At 35.7% G+C, this 19,113-nt stretch overlaps 1 protein-coding gene across 3 annotated transcripts in view; it reads right to left on the bottom strand.

Annotated features, from left to right (window-relative positions):
* The window catches only part of LOC131073156 (cell division control protein 2 homolog), a 33,638-nt gene extending 18,183 nt beyond the window's left edge, over positions 1-15,455 (bottom strand). The window contains exons 1-3 of one of the 3 annotated variants that reach the window (XM_058009543.2): positions 15,156-15,455; positions 14,249-14,309; positions 12,931-13,115 (exon numbers count right to left, since the gene is read on the bottom strand). In XM_058009543.2, coding sequence (XP_057865526.1) covers positions 12,931-13,115; positions 14,249-14,257 — 194 coding nt within the window. In that variant the 5' untranslated portion in view covers positions 14,258-14,309; positions 15,156-15,455. Of the gene's footprint in view, positions 1-12,930; positions 13,116-14,248; positions 14,310-14,655; positions 14,971-15,155 lie in introns of those variants that run through there. The other 2 variants (XM_058009544.2, XM_058009545.2) reach the window with 2 other exon arrangements.
* Positions 15,456-19,113: the final 3,658 nt, after the last annotated feature.

The raw sequence follows: 19,113 nt of genomic DNA, 5'->3' as shown, positions 1-19,113 counted from the left end.
CAAGGTGGAAAAATGTAGTCAAATCTCTACATATACCTTTCTTTACCCCCCTAAAATTAGGGACCTTGATCTTTGGCTAATCTGGGGCAGCAGCATAGGCTTTGCTGGTTCCTAGTCCAAAAAGTAGGTCTTGAGATTGTTGAGACAATGAACTCTTCATTCTCATGGGCATCTCACTACTTGAAGTTGGAGCTTATCCTTGTGGATCCATTTTCTTTGCTCAGAACTGTCGAAAAGGCAACAGTTACACAAAGTGCAGAGACATTTGAAACTCTTCACAACGTTCAAATAAATTTTCTTGCACTCTTAACCTTACATTTCTAACAAAACCCCTCGTGTGAACTTTATGGCTTAGTAAGGCCTTGTCAATGCCAATTAGTTGGAAATGGTGTCTCGCAACTCCTTTTCTGCCATAACTGCTGATTTTTCGTATCATGACTATATCTTCGATTATACTTAATTTAATGCCTATGCAATCAGGTAGATGAACTGTCTTTTCGGCAAGTTCTTGAAACTTGTATAGATGCCATTTCTATCGTGAATCAAAGTAGGGGTGACACTTGGAAAATTTGGAAAATCCTTTAATCGAAAGCAACACACAACTGAATTTAAATGTGAAAATGTACACTTATTTAAAAGAAGCAAGAAAACACACCCATCTGCTAGAAAAGAGTCAAAAACACACCCACCTAGTCTAAATAGGTATAAGACTGGACTCATGCCTTCAATTGTGGTGTTTCAAGAAGATTCCATTAACTAGAATCTCAAGCAACTCTCCAACATCATTCTCCATCTCATAGGCATTAGCTTGCTTGCATGCTACAATCTTGTATGAACCACTCCATAGGGAATCAAACTTTGAATGTTGTCCTAGGTTAACAACCCGCTCTTCCCACTTTAAAACAAAGTCTCCTACCTTGAACTGCAGGTCAACAGTTCATTGTTCAAAGTTCAAAACCATCACTTAATCATTTGTTGATAATTGGCCATAGAATTGAATGCTAGCTCTCTCTTTTCTTGAAGCTCCATTAATTCTGCAAGTTGAACCTCTATTGCACCGTTTTCTGTGAATTGGAGTTGCTTGATCAACTAGATAGCAGGAATTTTCGTTGATATAGGCAGGACAACATTTTTCCATATACTATAGCATAAGGGGATATCCCCAAGATTTGTTTCGAATTGATCTGATCATCACATAATGTTGTCTTGAGGTTCTTATGCCATCCCCTTTTATATCTTGAGCATCCACTTAATTAATCAGATCAGATTCTTATTTGTTGATTCCACCAAACCATTTCTTGGCAGATAGAGGTTTGAGGAAGTCTTTAGAAAAATGTCATTCTTCAAAGCAACTTCAGAGATCCTAGAACCCAAGAACGCTTTGGCATTGTCTAATATGACTGTATGAGAAGAGCCCAAATATGATAACAATCTTCAAGAAACTCCAGTACAACCTTTTCTATTGCTTCCTTTAATAGTATCACAGTCACTCCATCTTGTAAAGTAGTCTATAGCCATGAGGATCCATTTGTGACCTGCGCTTGAGGTTGGATTTATCATCCCAATGAAGCCTAGTGCCCACTGAGTGAATGGTTCTTCTACTAGAATTGGATTAGAGGGTTGAGCAGAATTTCTTCTGTTCCCAATATAAAATTGAAACTGATGACATTGCCTAACCAATTTATGGCAATCCAAGAAGATTGACAGAAAATAATACCCGACGCATATAATCTTTGTTGTTTCTGTTCTTGCTAAGAAATGTCCTCCCAATGGCCGGAAATGAAATTCAACCAAAATCTTGTCGACTTCTTCATTTTCTACACATCTGAGAAATATTCCATCAAAATCTCTTTTAAGAACACTATTATAGATTATGGAAAAATTGGCTCCTTAAAGCCTGTGAATCTTCTTTTAGAAAGAGGAAGTTGACTTCAATAATGTCATGTTTTCATGAAACACATCTTATCTTTTATCCCTGACCCCAACTCTTTCTACTGATTAACTAAGATTATTTCATGTGTCTAATCATCCCCCGTTGTTGAGTTTTTATTTTGAGCTATACATTCACAAAGAGCTCTTCCTCTAATGAACATGGTTCACCTCACCTCTATATCATAATCCAAGATTTTTGTAATCCAATTTGCTCTCTTTTCAATACTCTCCACCCATGATTCTATTCCTTGATATGAAGTGCCTAAACTTCTTGAGACCTTTGACTAAAGCATAAGCTTGTTTTTCAACAAAATTATACTCTCTCATAATCTTTCATGGTTCTAGAATTGAAAGCAATAGGATGCTCTCCTTTTCCCATTACATCCTTGAGTCAATTCTATTGATAGATTGTGGTTAGTCCCATATAAATTCATTATGAAATCTTTTGAAAAATCAAGATCAACAAGGATGAGTGCTATCGAGATGGCCTGTTTAATATTTTCAAAAGCTTGTCTTCCTTTAGCAGTCCATTTGAAATCTTGATATTCCTTGAGCATCAAAGTGATGGATCAAACTAATCCCGCAAAATTTGAAATGAATCTACCCACAAAATTAATCTTTCCTAGGAAAGATTGAACAGCCTTCTTGTTAACCGGCAAAGGTAAATCCATAATAGCTTTGACAATGTTTGGATCTATAGAGATCCCTGCTTTTGAGACAATGTGTCCAAGGAGTTTACCCTATGGTACTCCATATACACATTTCCTAGGATTCAGTGAGATCCAAAATTCTTGACACCTATAAAAAACTTTTTCCAAGTGATCGAAATGATCCTCTTGACTTAGAAAACACGATGAGATCATCTAAGTAAATTAGGATAATTTAATTAATCGAATGCAATGTCCATAGCACATTGAAAGGTAGCTCCTACATTCAAAAGACCAAAATGCATTTTAGCATAAGCAACAATACCCCACTTTGTAGTATATGTGACTTATGTTGATCTTCTTCTTTAAGCCAAATTTGATTATACCGAAAAAAACCATCAAGTAGGGAAAGCTTTTCTAATCCTACAACTGTTTGAAGCATTTGTTCCACTAAAGGAAGTGGGTAGTGATCTTTAAGAGAAGCTCTATTTAAGTCTCAAAAGTCGACACAAAGTCTTATTTTGACATTCTTTTTCCTTACCATGACCAAATTGGACGACACCCACGTTGACTGTTTGATTAGAAAGATAATCTTCATATCCATTAGCTTTATTGAATTATTGATTCATAAGGCTAAATTTTTGGATTAACTAGTCTCTACTTTTGTTGAACAGGCTTCAACTAAGGAATTAACTTAATCGTGTGCTAGACCAAGTCGTATCCTATCAGATCTACATACTTCTAGGCCATTGCCTTATCATATTTGTTACAAAAGTAAATCAGCCTATCCTTTTCCACTTTGGTTTTAATGTTCCCATCTTTAACCTTCTTTCCACTGTTGGCTTCTATTTCTATATAATCTCCTTAATTAGCAAAAAAATTTCCTTTCATCCACCTTGGCATCATCTAGGCCAAACAAGCTCTCGAAGGTTATCAACCCTCTTGGCAATTTATTTGATTTTAATTGCATTATTTGCTACTCATAAGCCTCTTCAATCTTCAGCTGCAATTGTTCTAGAAGTTCACCAAATTGTTGCAAAAATGAGGCAATTTGAGCATCATTCTTGAAAAATTGCCAATGATCTCTATGATTAGGAAGAGTAGCCCAAATTATCAACTTCACTGCTTCTTTATTTTCAAAATGATCTTCTGTTGGATCAAACTATGACCCAATCTAAGTCATTATGTCTACTTCTATATTCCAAGATTTGGGAATCACTTCAATATTCAATGCTTCGAAATTTTTAAATAAATCCAACACTCTATGACGATACAACCTCATCATGACATTCTTTCCACAATTATTCCTCTAACTTGTAGGACAACTACCTCTAAATTGCCAAATACCTGCAATTGTTTGGCATTCATCCTTTATACCAAAACGAGGCCATGTATCAAAGCTTCATACTCTACTTCGTTATTAGTGCAAATAAATTTAAAACAAAAAGCCTTAGGTATCTTCTTTCCTTAGGTAGAAATGAGGCAAATACCTGCTCCTAAATCATTGGCACATCTTGCACCGTCAAAATATAACTTCCAAAATTGTGATGATTTACAAGCATCAACAACTAATGCTTCAAATAAGCTGATTACTTCAAGGACTGATTGTTTCTCATCATAAATCATGTCCGTAGTCCTATTGAATCAAAATTACCATACGGGTCAATTTGCATGGACTCAATAAAAGTGCTTCTTCATGATCAATTTTGCGATCCAACACGACTTCATTTATGTGAGTTCTATGTTATGCTCTTCATCCTTTGAAGACATGGTATGAGTTGAATCAAAGCCTCCCATCACTTCATGAAAGATACGTTCCTTATGAAGCATCTTTAATAAAACGTTCAGTTTAGAGCCATATTTAGTTCTAAGGATAAGATGTGACCAATCAAGAGAAAAGTACCCATTTTAACAATAAAATGTCTTGAAAGACATAAGCCAAACATTGGAGGAACGTCAACTAGTACAACCTCTCGAGGTACAATAATATTTGGACAAGCATACAAAGTAAGAGGTAATTCCTTAATAAAACCTATAATTGGTACTTTCTTTCCATCTAATTGCATGACTCCCTTTTCCATAGGCTTATATGATACTTGGAGTGAGTCATCTATCTCCTTAGGCATTACAGTGGTACTAGCATCGGAGTCTAACATGGAATTATGTAGCAATTTCTTACCCACTATTACTGTCAAAAAAAGACATAGGTTTTGTCTTACTTTTGGATTTGCAATTAGGAAAGCAGTGTGGCATTGAACTTGTGAGGTCTTATGAGGATCTGCTCTCCTCTCTCCGATATTGACGATTGTTTGGTTATTTTGGCCTTTCAACTTGCATACTCAATGCTCCATGATTGTATGCCCATACATTTGTATCCTCATGCCACTAAACTATAGGATTAGATGTCTGAACGGACAGATTCTTTTGTATGACTGCTCAAAAAGAACAACTACCTTTGGTCCCTCCACCATACTTCTTTTGGAGTGGGTACAAATTGAATTGCATTTGAGATGCCTTCAAGGTAGAAAGGCCATTTGTGAACACTGCCTCTTCTTCTTCAACCCAAGGAAACAATGCATGTTCAAGAGCAATTTCTTCTTCTTGTTCTAGAGACATGCCTTGCATTTGTGCCACCAAAATTGTGTTTTGAACTACTGGCGACAAGTATGGCTATTGTCCTAGTTATGCTCCTAGCCAAACACCTTGTCTCCTTTGTTCTGCTATCTGCTATTGTATATTTCCTCTAAGACAAGCTTTGGGTGTATGTGCATCATTGCAAGGAAAACACCATGCATTCATATCATTTGCAAGATTGTTTTGTTCTGGGACCAAATCCCATTGTGAATTATATGTAGTCTTCTATAACAGAGTTGATACTGGAACTATTTGGCTCAATGGTTGAGTACTTGCTCCTTGTGCGTCTTGATACCTGTTTGGTTGATATCGTGGCTGAGGTCCTTAAAAATTTTGATAAGTAGTTTGAGGTCTCTTCAAGTTAATAATCTTATTCAAGAAACTTCCTAAAACACTCTTCATATCCTCCATTTTTTATAAAGCTCGTGAAACTGGTACAAGAGCTCATACTACTTGAGATGTAGGGTAAACATAAATACATAGAAGGTTTTGTTAGGTGTTTCCTCTTGTAGTGGGATTGATAATTCAAGAAATACTAATAAAGGAGGCCTAGGAGGCAGTTTTCCCACATCTATAAAGCTACTTTCTACTCCTACTACTAAAACATATGTTGTTGGAAAAGTTTGTCCTCCTAATGATTGAATCATGACAGCTATATCTAAATTATGAGCCCTTAATATAAAAAACAATAACCATACCCATAGGTGGTCTTGTCACGGCTGAAATCCTCTGCCATGTGTAATGGAATCATGTAGTGAAATTTGTGATTGCCTCCTATGGTTCACACTTGATTGTTGTAACAATGATGAGTTGTCTCCCTTTCCATTAAATCTTTCAAAGAGAGCATTTCCCAACTGATCTGATGTGCATATGGAATTGGATTGAAGAGATCAGTACCAAACAAAGGCCTTAAAGGAAGTTGTCAGTAATCTTAGAGCAACATTTGCTCCGTTACATGATGGCTTATACATACATCCTCTACATCAAGTAGATGTTCAACATAAGTTTTTCAGTCCTTCCCAAGAAATTAGAGAAGAGCCTTGAGAGCATTCGCAGGGATAGGATCCCATGTATCCGATGGCATTGGAGGAACCAACGGGCTACTACAATTCATGTTAACAAAATTCCTTGGAACAACCATCAAAACAAGTAGTGGAATTGATTGAGCTACCCTTTTCTATGAAACCAACAAAGGAACCAAGAGATTGAGATCATTACCTGAGATTGATCTTGTGGTTAGTCTCCTATTTATGCAATCTAACTTCTAATCAAGCAATTGTGATACTTTGTGTCCCACTAGGCATGCCAAAAAATTGTTGATAAGATTTACACTTGTCTTTAAACCTGCACCGACAATGGGAAATCTTGCAAACATGGGACTACTACCATTTTTGTGAAGGTGCACCAAGACGACCCCAGTCACATAAAATATTTTAGCTCACTTTCCCTTTGTTCTCATTCTGATTAGACCCACCTTCTAACAACTTCAACCTTTTTACCAATAGCACAGCATTCTAAATCTGGCAATCTTTGCATTTCATTTTGTTGTGCCATGGTGACATGTGGATCACTTTCACCAAGCCCTATCAGTAGCTTCCAAAAGAAATGCAGGCCCTTTCGAAGAATGACCTAGATACTCTTAGCCGATAGCATCATGCTTGTAAATGCATCATTCACAGTTTCTCCGCTACGCTATGATGACATATGGAGGTTCCTTGAAAAAAACCTGCAGCTTTATATGTTAAGGACAATGGGCCCCACGAAAAATCCGACTCAGATATTCAGCCAATAGCGCAACATTTTAAACCTGTCAAAATTCACAAGATCTACACGTTGCAAATAGTGACATGTGGCATCACTACCGTTGCAAACAGCTGACATATGGCACATCTGATCCTCAAAACTGACAAGCTGAACCTTGTGGAAACAATTTGCACTAATGGACTGATTCAATTCAAATGAAAGCAAAATGCAGGGAAAAGCTCTACAATAACCCAGGAAAAACATAATGCAGATGACTGATAAAATTCGCTGCATTCTGGAGCTTTCCAATCTCATGTGTAACCCTCAGCTATTTTGCTAATGAAAGACTTGCCCTCAAAATAAACAAAGAAAAATTACCACATAAAAATTGTAGAGGTATAAGAGCATATTGAAGGAAAAACTGACAAAATTTGTTGCATTCCAGAGATTTGCAATTTCCAACAAATTTTCAATGGCCAAATTTATAAGGCTGGTACAATTTGGCCTGACAGGCTTTCTACGGTAGTCTCAGACTCTCAGGTTCAAAAATCACACACACCCCTCAAATGTTTGAGTAATAGATAATATGAACCATTGCAAAATGACAACAACCCATCTAGGGCCTAAAGTGGCCAATTTACAGCAAGAGTAACATTCCATGTACCACTAGAGAAGTCAACATTACGAAAACAGATAACAGGCATTTGAACAGGTTATACAGCCATGTAAAATGTAACTCAAGCACGTAGAACATACAGGAAGTTTTTGTCAAAGGTGAGCTAGACTTAAAGCTAGCCATGCCAGATAGTTGATACTTTGTATATTGCAACATCCGGCATAATCCAGATGTAAAACATAATATTTTCAAAGAGATGAGAGAAATCCCAAAATAGAGGACAAATGGCAAACAATGGAAAACGATCAGGTAGCAAAGCAAAATTGTTTTCTGCATGGCAGAAACAAATGCTGTTTCTTTTAAGCTATCATGTATTTTGCCCCTACAGCTTTACATCTTACTCCCATAGACTTGCATCAGATGCTTCATAACATAGCAATAACAGTCACTGTGGAAACCTTTTGCTGTTCTTGACTTTTGGCAGTTTCCTCACCTATTGCTAGTTCTTCATGACCACTTCTTAACCATCACGGTTCATTTTTTAAGGTGATTTCTAGCACCATTTACATAATCATCTATTTGCCAAATCAACTCACTGAACATGGCAGGCTTAAAGCTTTGACAGTTGAATTCATCAGTATACATATCAAGCATGAAATAGGAAGGAATATTCCTATGAGCAGCCTAACTTTGAAAATTCTCTTGAATATCATGTAATGGTTACTTGATGCTCCATCATTTTGAGGTCCTAGAAATAATCTTCTAGAATATTAGCCAACAATTTATAGTAAAATACAGTGACCTCCAACTAGTGGTTTATAATTTTATCTCATGTTACAGCCAATTCTATAGAGATTAATTGCTAGATGTGATTTCTTTTCCTTCAGATGATCCTTCTACAAGATTCTCATTGTGTACATTGTGAATCTCGTGAAAGACAGTAATTATTGTATTGGATAGTGATGTGGATATTAGGGAAAGACTTCCACGTTTGAGATCAATCTCCTCTTAACTTTGGGGCATAACAGCAAAACACCCTCAAAATGGAAAAAAATAACCAGTGTTTCTCTGAGTTTCAGGGATGGGAGATGAGAAAACAGGATTTCAGGGATTGAAAAAATTACAGATTTTAAAGGCAGCAGGGGAATGGTGAGGGCAGGGAGAAGAGAGGAGACTGATTAAGATAGTATATTAAAATTAAAATTTGAATTTTTAAAATACGAATAAATTTAATATATCTAAAGAAACAACTTAAAAACAAAAAGAAGATAAATTTTTTTAAAAATGAGCAATTAAATATATGCACTTAAAATATAAACATCATTCCATACAAAGTCTAACTCTTAGTAATGTTTAAACTTTTCTATAATTGACAGGGAGCAACTGCATAGGTGTCTAAGTCAATGCCAGTCTAAAACAGATTCAACTATGATGTCAGTGAATTTAACTTGCTTGGCATAAGTTTGTATATGGAATTGCTAATGATGGAACAAAAGCTAGCATTACTTAGCCAATAGATTAGAAGAGTGCCAAAACAACCTCAATGATTATAAAAGTATATCATTGCACTGGACCGAAAGTGAGTAGTCAAATGTTTGGTCGTAAAACATTGTGATATTGATTGATATACCATAGAGCATTAGCAAAAAATTTAGATACACTGAAGACATCCTTTATAATCAAATCTTTACATTCAACAGGTCCCCAACTACCCTTAACGGCAGTGTTTTATTCCTTGCTTCTAAACAGTGGGTGCCCTCTTGTTTGTGTTACTGCTTTTGTATAACGAAATAATATCCAAGAAGTTGATGTTTATATTTTGTTGGTGAATGTATTTCGGTTCATCTGGAATTTGCCTGAGGAGTAAGTCTTCCCAGTTCCCATGGGAACAGACTGGAATCACATTTGACAAACTACAGCAGGTGAGTGCTATCAATTTAGGTTTTGTTAAATCTGGAAAGCTACCTAAATTTCTCATTCTTTTACTCTACTCTCACCTTAAGTCTTCCACATTTTTTATTAGAAGATTTTCTTTTTTCTTTTGCTGTTTAAATAGTACAGACATAAGCAGACACCCTGATGTCAACAGTAAGGAAATGGTGTCTTGGCCATACATCCCCAGGAAACATTGGAAAAAATCCTTTTTATGGCCATGTGAATCAAAACAATTTTTGTAGATTGTGGATCAGTTTTGACTCGCTGACCTTAATCAACTACAACTCAAATGAAATTCTCTATGAAGGAAGTTCTAGTTGATCAAGGATATTTAGTAGAAAAATTAATAACATTTAAATTGAAGTAATATATTTTCTGTGTAAAATCTGTGTGAATGAGAATTTTACCATCTTCAATTCAGGTCACTCAAGTGACCCATCATCAGGATGTTAACCTTCTCCTACATAGTTTTTACACAGAAAACATATTTCTCATTATTATGGACTGCGGAAACATCAAGTCTCTCATTCAGCATTCTATACATTGTTTTTCTCATTTTCCCCCAAATATTTTTGCTCGAGCAGATTTCATGTTTGTTTTTGATGCTTACCAAAGAAAATTGTAGTTGCTTTTTTAACCTTGAAGTTTTGGATCACAGTCTGTAATCCATCCTTAGAGCTAGGATGATAGAGACAAACGAATCGTGGAGTTTGATCCAAAATGTTGATGGTAAAAAAGCATATGCAGCTTTCATCCAAAACGTTCAAACACAAACATGATTTACTGTGAAAACCTAACAGTACTAAAATTTCATGTTCTCCCAATTGCTGATTGTTTACAAGCATGATCACACTACTTCGAGTGTAGGTGATGCAGCAATAATAGCCTTAGTTACCTTCCTCGCAAGTCACAACAGTATTCAGTATGTAGCAGTTATTTTATCTGGAGTTCTTAATTGACAAAAGTTCCATCCAATAGTTCTTGTAATATTCTTCTTTGTTCAAGATAATATATGCATTCCTTAATCATCTTGTAATCTCCTATATCAGGTCTATTGTTCAATCTTTGACAAACTTAAAGCTCTTCCTTAATGAGATTGATCTATGTAAAATACTACTAACATTCTGAAGAACAGATGCAGACTCTTGTCTAATGATGTCCCTTGTGTCTCTTTAAAATGTCAGTGACTATTACTCATACTGGCCTCAGTTTGCCATATAATTTATCCATGCCTTCATCCATAATACATCCCAGAGTTATGTTAAAATTTATTTTACCAAATTATGCTGGTTGTGGGTCCCATTGAATGAAGCATAGGAAAAATTCCACATGCAGTCAGGTCAATGAAAATCACTTTCCTACTAGCATTGGAGAGGTTGAAATGTATCATGAGTCTCTTAGAATTTACTGAGGGCTGTCTCAGTACTGTTTACAGTACATTCAATTTTTACTCGTAGTCCATTAACATTAGTCACTGCCAACTTGAAGTGTAGCTAGTAGACCAAATATTTTACCCCTCAATTGTTCTTGGTTTATTTTGTTGGCTTCTTGCCCAGATTATTTTATTTCTGCTATACAATACCCCTTTTAATGCAAAACTCAGATTTACCAGATCACTTGATTCATTCTAGAAATATTTAAAACATGATCTTCAAATATCATTGAATTCTGAGCACTAAATTTTGCATTCTATTGGTAGACTCAATAGCATTTACTGATATGACTTCAACAAAATCCACTATGAAGCAGATCATTATAAAAGATAACAAAATCAATCAGCATGTCTAGAAACGACAGGAAGCTGCAGTGTCTCAGATCTAATGTACTGGGCATTGTTCAAGGATGAAATTTCCTGAAATCAATCAGCAGCAGTATACAATGACGTTGACATGAGCATATTGTAGCATTTACTAGGATTGAAAAGCCAACATATGCTGTCTCAAAGAAATTAATGAGCTGCCTTTTACAATTATGAAATTCAAGACAGAACTGTAATTTTCTTGGGACACGAATCAGCATTGTCACTGCAACTATTGATACACATTCCATTCGTTCTCCTACCAAAATCAGGTAACTTTAGAACTAAAAGATTTTATTTATGAGCTTTTTAATATAGTATTTTCGGTTCACTTATTCTAAGAATAGCATATTATCTTTTAATGCCTTTATAATCTAATGTTTGCCCCTTCCATTACAAAGCCGAGTTTTTCCATAAACCTTGATTCATTCTATAGATAGTACATAATCTTAAAATATCACAACAGATCATAATAAAAATTCACAATTTATTATTTAGATAGTACATTCTATAGATAGTACATAATCTTCAGACATGTAGTGTCGCGGTTAAAACACTTCGTTGGTGAAGCGGCCACCAAGGTTCAAATCCCTGCTGGGCCACTGTGCTCGCAAGGCCTTGTGCCTTCGCTGGGTCGTTGTGCTCGCGGATTTGAACAAGTGAAGTGTGGGGATGAGGTCCCCCGTTTGTGGCCTCACTGGTTCATAGCTCCAGGTCAAAAGCGTTCACGTGGAGCCGGAGGGCGTGTCATGCCAGCGTCACCAGTCACGCTAAAAAGTTTACCAGGCATAGTTTTTTTTTTTTTTTTTTAAAATATCAATTCAACAGAATCAACTAACTAACCAGCCATAAAAGAGGCATTAAGAATCAATCCGCTTCTAGAAATGGCCTAAAGCTGCACTGTCTCAGATCTAGGCAAATGGCCTTTGTCTGAATACAATGCCACTGCCATGAGAATACAACAAATCTACAGCCCTGTACTGCCTTGAAAATTCTACATACTCATGAAACTGAATATAAGATACAATGCCCTTGGAATATTAACCATTGTACCCTCTCGGTAAAGCTTAAAAAGGAAATAGTAGGCAAGAGAATGCACCAAAAGCACCGAGTTCAGTACAAAATTTTCAATGAAAACCTTCATTAATAAAAAACAGATGCCTGTAGAGAGATTTGACTTTGTAACGTGACTTTTTGGCTTTACTGGTAGTAATGCGGACTCATAAAATGTAGCTGATATCAGCTTAGAGGCCTACAATGCTGAACAGACATTAAATAATATCAAAGATTTTGCAAGCATAATTCATGGCACAGAAGTCGGAATACGATATAAAAAGGAGAATCATAAATAAACCTTTTGAAGAGTTTTTAATTGAAAAACAGACAACATACTAATAATGCCAACAATGAGGCACACTTATACATCATGGCAGGCATAAATAACTAAAGAAGCTGACCTTGCAGCTGTGCAATTCTGACATAGAGTTAAATAAGCATGTTAGGTCTTACGATTAGCCAGTAGCAAGTGCCAACAAGAGGTCATAGGTTCAATTAGCACAATGCTAAGACCAAAATGGACAATATTATGCTACAGGCAATCTAGCAATAACAGTTGACTGTCAAACCTGACAATGTTTCCATGTTGCATTTCTTTAAGGAGTGAGATTTCACGTATTGCAGTACTAGGAACACCCTCATCTTCTTGCTCCAGGCGAATCTTTTTCAGAGCTATGGTCTCATTTGTAATTTTATCGCGAGCCTTGTAGACAACACCATATGTTCCTTCTCCTATCTTCTCAACCTTCTCATACTGAAAGAAAACAGTAACAAACAACATAAAATAAATTTCCCAAAGGCAAAATAATTGAAATTTTACCAGAGAAATAAAATCTCAAAATCAACTAACAAAATAGATACCACACTGTGTGAAATAAAGAATTGTAACAACATTAAAAGATGAAGTAGAATGCAAATTAAGTTTTCGGTAGTAAACACAGTGGCTTTAACATGTTACAGATATAGTGAACTAAAAGAAGATCGTGGCTGTTTAATAACAGAGTAAATAAGCATAAATTTAATTACTTAAATTAAATTAATATTGGCATCCATGAGTGACCAAGAATGGCTTATCGATCTGAAGATAAATTCATAATCAAAAAAAACATAAAAATGGAAGCACCTGATGCATCTGCGGTAAAGAACAATGAAACTGAGACCAGCAAAAAGCTCTTAAAAACATGAATAAGAAGCAATAATTCTCAAAGCTGCAATGTCTAGAAACATAAGCCAACACAACTTCTGTTCTTGCATTCATAGTCAAGAAGAAATTATAATAGGTTTTGTATTGGCATGTATATTAGGTCATTGACATCACTTTAACCTTTTAGTAATACAGTAAAGCTTCGAGAAACTATCTTGCAAATTAAATATAGAATAATAAACACGGTATTTGTAACCTGTTACAGATTTAGTGAACAGTAAAGAAGATTGTTGCCGCCAAATAAGCTTAACTTTTAACTTGATTTAATTTAAATTGATGTCCATGAGCGACCAGAAAAGGCCAAAGAAACTGAGGAAAAATTCATAAGCCCGAAAGTGCATAACAATGAGAATGCCTATTACCTCTCCAGTAAAGCGATTCGAAACTGAAACAGAACAAAAAATACAAAGCATCTAAAAGCTCAAAACGAAACAGAAACATGAGGCAATAGATTTCAAAGCTCTGATGCCTGAGAATCTAAAGCCAAGACACGCAACCACTGTCCTCACATTTGAATAAGATAAGAAATCATGAGAGGGTTCACGCTTCGATTTAATATCTGTTCGAAACTTTGAGGCCATTGACATGAATTCAATTTTTTAAAGATACATCAAAGATAAAAGAGGATTGTCCTGCTTTATACTTCAAACAAATAAGCATAAGGAACTAAATAAATTACTGACCTGGTCCATTCAGCTTCCCTTCTGTTCAATTTCGTTTCTACAGCCGTTAAAACAAATGAATCTGCAAGAGTACAGAAACTCTGCAGGATTAATGATTGCCCTACAAGATTGTTACTAATGACAAATTATTACTTAGATTTTTTGTTAAATTTGAGATATGCACAAATATTAATAAAGACTTGATGTAAAAATTTATATAACGTTTAACCAGACTGAAATAGTGATGGGACCAGAAATGCAAACGAATTTTCACGAATCTCCAGTACTATTGTATATCAGGTACTAGATTATGTTAAATAACAGACATAAATGGCCGAGATGTTATAGCATAGGTGTCCCTAGCTCAAATGAACGTTAAATGTTGGAAATCGTCAGATAAGGGAAATGCGGCTGAGATCTAAACGCACATTACATGAAATTTGATAGCAAGCAGCACGATGATTATGACAACATTCCGACAAAATCGTCAGCGTCAACTGACAGAACTTTTAATCAAAGCTACAAATGAGCTGACCAGGTTTATACGGACGTCTGGAGGCGACCTGATTCTGCCAAGCAAGGAAGGCAAAGAAACGAACGAAAACACAACTTGTGTCTATTGACGGTAGCGGAAACTATAGAAGGCAGCGAACAACAAATGCCAGTTCAAACTACATATCGCTCTCTAGTGACGCGCACATAAATGCGAACGCGCAAGAGGCAGGCAAGCAAGCTTTAGCGATCTGGAACAGAATCCAATGCAGGAAGGCATTACGTTCCCGTCAAGTGACGCAGAATGAATGAAACAAAATGTTTGAAACCCTCGACAGAAATGGAATGCCTAGAATACTGAGTTCCTGACTGTAATTAACGTTCGATGACAGATTGTAAGATAAACATGACAGGAAAAAAAAAATGCTCAACATACCTTTGCAGACTCTAAGAAGTTGCAGTAGGTTGCCTATACAGCTGTGCATAAATGTGCAATACGGCACATTATTTGTTTTGTAGTTTTAGTTTTTTATTTTCTTTTTATGGGGTTTTGTGGCGGGAGAGGACAGGACCAAATAAGCGCTTTTCACAGGATCACCTGCTCAAATTATTTTCCACCATTCACGGTTAAGACCTACGCCGAGCGCTGCCCATGGTCAGATCGGGAGCGCCACATGTGACCGACAGCTTGGAGAAACTCTGAATTATGTCTGCAGTTCGTTAGGGGCTAGGCCAGTCAACGGGATCCAATGCCATAGGACTCACGAGTTTCATGCCTAGTGGTAAGGCTTTCTAATATATAGATTCATTCATATTCCTCTATAATTGTAGAGGAGAAGGTTTTACGCTTCCTTTTGTTTTCACCTATTTTGGGGTTATTATATTTGATCTATAATTTTATATAATTTGATTATTTGGGTTTATTTGTCATTATAAGTTCAATTTAGTATTTAGTGGTGTCACTTCATTTTGTTCATAGTTTGGTTTCTATCAATTTGTTTGTCTTGACAAGATTGTAATTACAAGTTTGTCTTTTAGATAAGATCTTAAGTGTGATTGAGTGCCTCAATTTTTAAATTTTTAAATTCAAATTATTATATTTTATGACTAGCAATCTCAATTTCTAACTATTACTAAGCAATAAGGATGCCAAAAAGTTTGAATCATTAAAATTTTGGGTTGTGTACTTAAAGATGTCTTCTTACCATGCTCTTATATAATATAATGGTCATCAAAAGCACATTTTAGCTAAGCATCAAAAGAATTTATGGTTTTATAAGAATCAGTTGTCACTCGTCATCATTTACCATCAAACATCAACATCCCTCAACAAATAGCAATTGATATCCATTGTCAAGACATACTCCAGGGACATCTTCGTCTTAGTCACTCATTAATTGCATTGGACATTAACAAGAAGTTTTAGTGATCGACTCAATGCTATCCTTGTTAGTTATTGTTTATTTTATTACACAAAAACTTAATTGTGAGAGGCACAAAGACGTTGCAATGAACTAACTTGCACAAAAGAATATATAATAGGAAATACGTTGTAAATACTTTATAATACCTTAGAATAACAAACCACTTTGAGGGGGCAAACCTCCAAATATATCCAATGAGAGCACAATTCGCAATCCAATGATCAATCAATACATACCACCTCCTATATAAACCCTGCTTATGTCTAAGATATCACCCAAGTCAACTTTAAAAACCAAATATAAACCCTAGGGCGACCTAAATAGCTAAATAACATTGTAATAATGATAATATGACTTAATTAAGAGTTACAGTAACCATAAGCTGACTACACATAACCCTATGCCTCCCTATGCATAACCATAAGTATGACTTAATTGGGTGTAGATGCTTTGGAATGAACTCTTCATCCTCCCATGTGACATCTTCAACTAGAAACTTCTTCCATTATATGAGATACTTAGTGGTTTTCTTGTCCTTACTTTGAAGAATGAGCTATAGCTCCAATATGAATCTTCCTTCTTCATCGATCTCTCATAATATTGTTTGTGTTGGCATATTATGCCCAACTACTTTCTATAGACACTAAAAAATGGTCAATGCCTATGTCTCCTATTTTTAACCTTTTGTGTGTATAGCCTTTACTATTTATCGATCTTATCTCACTTCTTTTCCATTTTTATGTCTAGTTGATATCATTTTCTCCCCATTTTAATTATATAGTATCAATTTGTCCTAAAATCTATCACATTAATGTCATTTTATCCCCATTTTGATCTTGTGACATCAATTCGTCCCAAAACCTGTCTCGATGAGGTCAATTTGCTCCCATTTTGATTTTGTAATGTTATTTTCTCCCAATACCTATCTTTATGGCATCATTTTCTCCCAATTTATGGTTTGATCGCATCATGTTGACCTCTTTTCCTATCCCATGGCATCATTTTGCTCACATTTCATGTCCATTGACCTGTTAACGGGTGTTTTGACACACTCGTCAACAGTCAAGTAGTTTATGTGACCACTTGCCACCTCTCCTAAAAAGCAATAAGTTTCAAGAAACTAACTACTCCAACGTCTCTATAGTTGGGTCTCGATGGTGATGGGCAACTCAATGGTTGATGCGGATGTACCTATTAAGGGGCTTACTGGTTAAACGAATCCCAATAACTTCCAATAACTTCACTTTTTTTTGTATTTTATGATTTAAAACTCTTTTGAAATAAACTGCAAAGGATGATCAAGGGAACAAGAAAATAACAATGAAACTAATGCAACCACAACTTAATGAACTACTCAATTAGTACCCTGCAATCCAAAAATCATCAATATTATTTAAACCAGTATTCAGTAACAGACCTTTGATAAACCTGCAAAGTCAGCAACCTCACAAATTCATGGCAAGAATATTACCACAATATCGTCTATCCCAGTAATTCTCATACACCACTTATGTGTGCAATATGATTCATAAAGCAATAAACATAAGACCATGACAAGTTGTTGATTTCAAACAACAAACATTACCAGACTGCAAAGAACAAATTAATAGCACATACGCATAGATCAAGCAATCTATAAGCTGCTTTTTGTATTAACTTCAAAGAATGTATCACGATAATATTATAATTCATAACAATCTGCATAAAATAATCTAAAATCTTTAAGTGGGTCTCAAATAATCAATTTGTGGACCCCTACAAATGAATCAAACTCTCCAATTTATAGAGTTTCTTGTCCTACTTTCTAGGAAATAAATCTATCTAAATTAAGAACTAAAAAGCAAGGAGTCGCAGTTGACATGCAAGTCTCTATCTTAGACTCTAGTTAACTATTATGAAACTGGGACTGGGAGAGTACTACGAAAACGGTGTTGCATGAGCTAACATTTCGTAATCATGCAAAATCCATTCCATAATCCATGTACATGCTGAAGCAACAGTCGAAGTCCCAGCTCTGGTGTCATGCAAAATTCCAAAAAAAAATATGATGTTATCATTAGCAACTACCTTTTTATTCTTTACTTCTTTTTATAGCTCCTATAATTGCTAATGATGCATGCAACCACTTCCGCACGAGGGTCAACAACATGTTTGATTCTAAACTTGTACTTCTTCAAAATATCCCCCGCATTCTTTCTTCTACCTTCCAACTTTTTTATTATCCCTACGTCTTGTTGACACTGAGTTATCAAATATGTATACCTGTCCATTAACGCAACATTAAACCAAGCAGAAGCTACAAAATAATGTGCCTCATATGCATCCCATTGACGGAGTATATTGTCTTCCTCCATATATCCAACACTAGTTATACCAAGCCCAAAAACTCCTAACAACTTCTCTATAAACTTATCATACTTCTTTATTACACCAAGAAGGGGAGACCGAATACCTGTTATATCCTTCCCATATTGTTGAAGCATTTCAATCTTCAACTCCAAATGTATATGTAGGATTGCAAAATTTTACAACTATCTCTGCCTAAGAGGTCTTCTCTCATTATAACCTCTTCCCCAAGATCCAAAACTTTATTCAAAACTTGAAATTGTTTGCCAAAAAAGTTGAGCTTTTACTCCCACTGCTGAGAACATGAAGCTAATGCTCCTCCAACCCGCATCGCCTTTTCATATTCTCTCATGGTGTTTTGCAAAAATAATCTAATTTTAGAGGCATTTGTTTATGCCCATGCCTTTGTTGTAGTTGCCACATGTCTTACTTCAACCAATGCTTATATATCTCCTTTTAGGAGTGATGAGGTTGAAGGTAGGTTGTCATCTATACATGTATCTAGGGGCTTACCCATCTCTACCAATAGCTACTTATATTGTTCTTGTTGTGCCTTGACCTCTAAGTGGGAGATGTGCTCCTTTTCTACTCGGTCCCTGATGGCACTAGTAGCAAGTTCCAATG

The sequence above is a fragment of the Cryptomeria japonica genome, chromosome 1 (genome assembly GCF_030272615.1).
Source record: "Cryptomeria japonica chromosome 1, Sugi_1.0, whole genome shotgun sequence".
Taxonomy (NCBI): domain Eukaryota; kingdom Viridiplantae; phylum Streptophyta; class Pinopsida; order Cupressales; family Cupressaceae; genus Cryptomeria; species Cryptomeria japonica.
The sequence above is the reverse complement of the archived record's forward strand: the minus strand, read 5'-3'. Positions and strand labels throughout refer to the sequence as shown.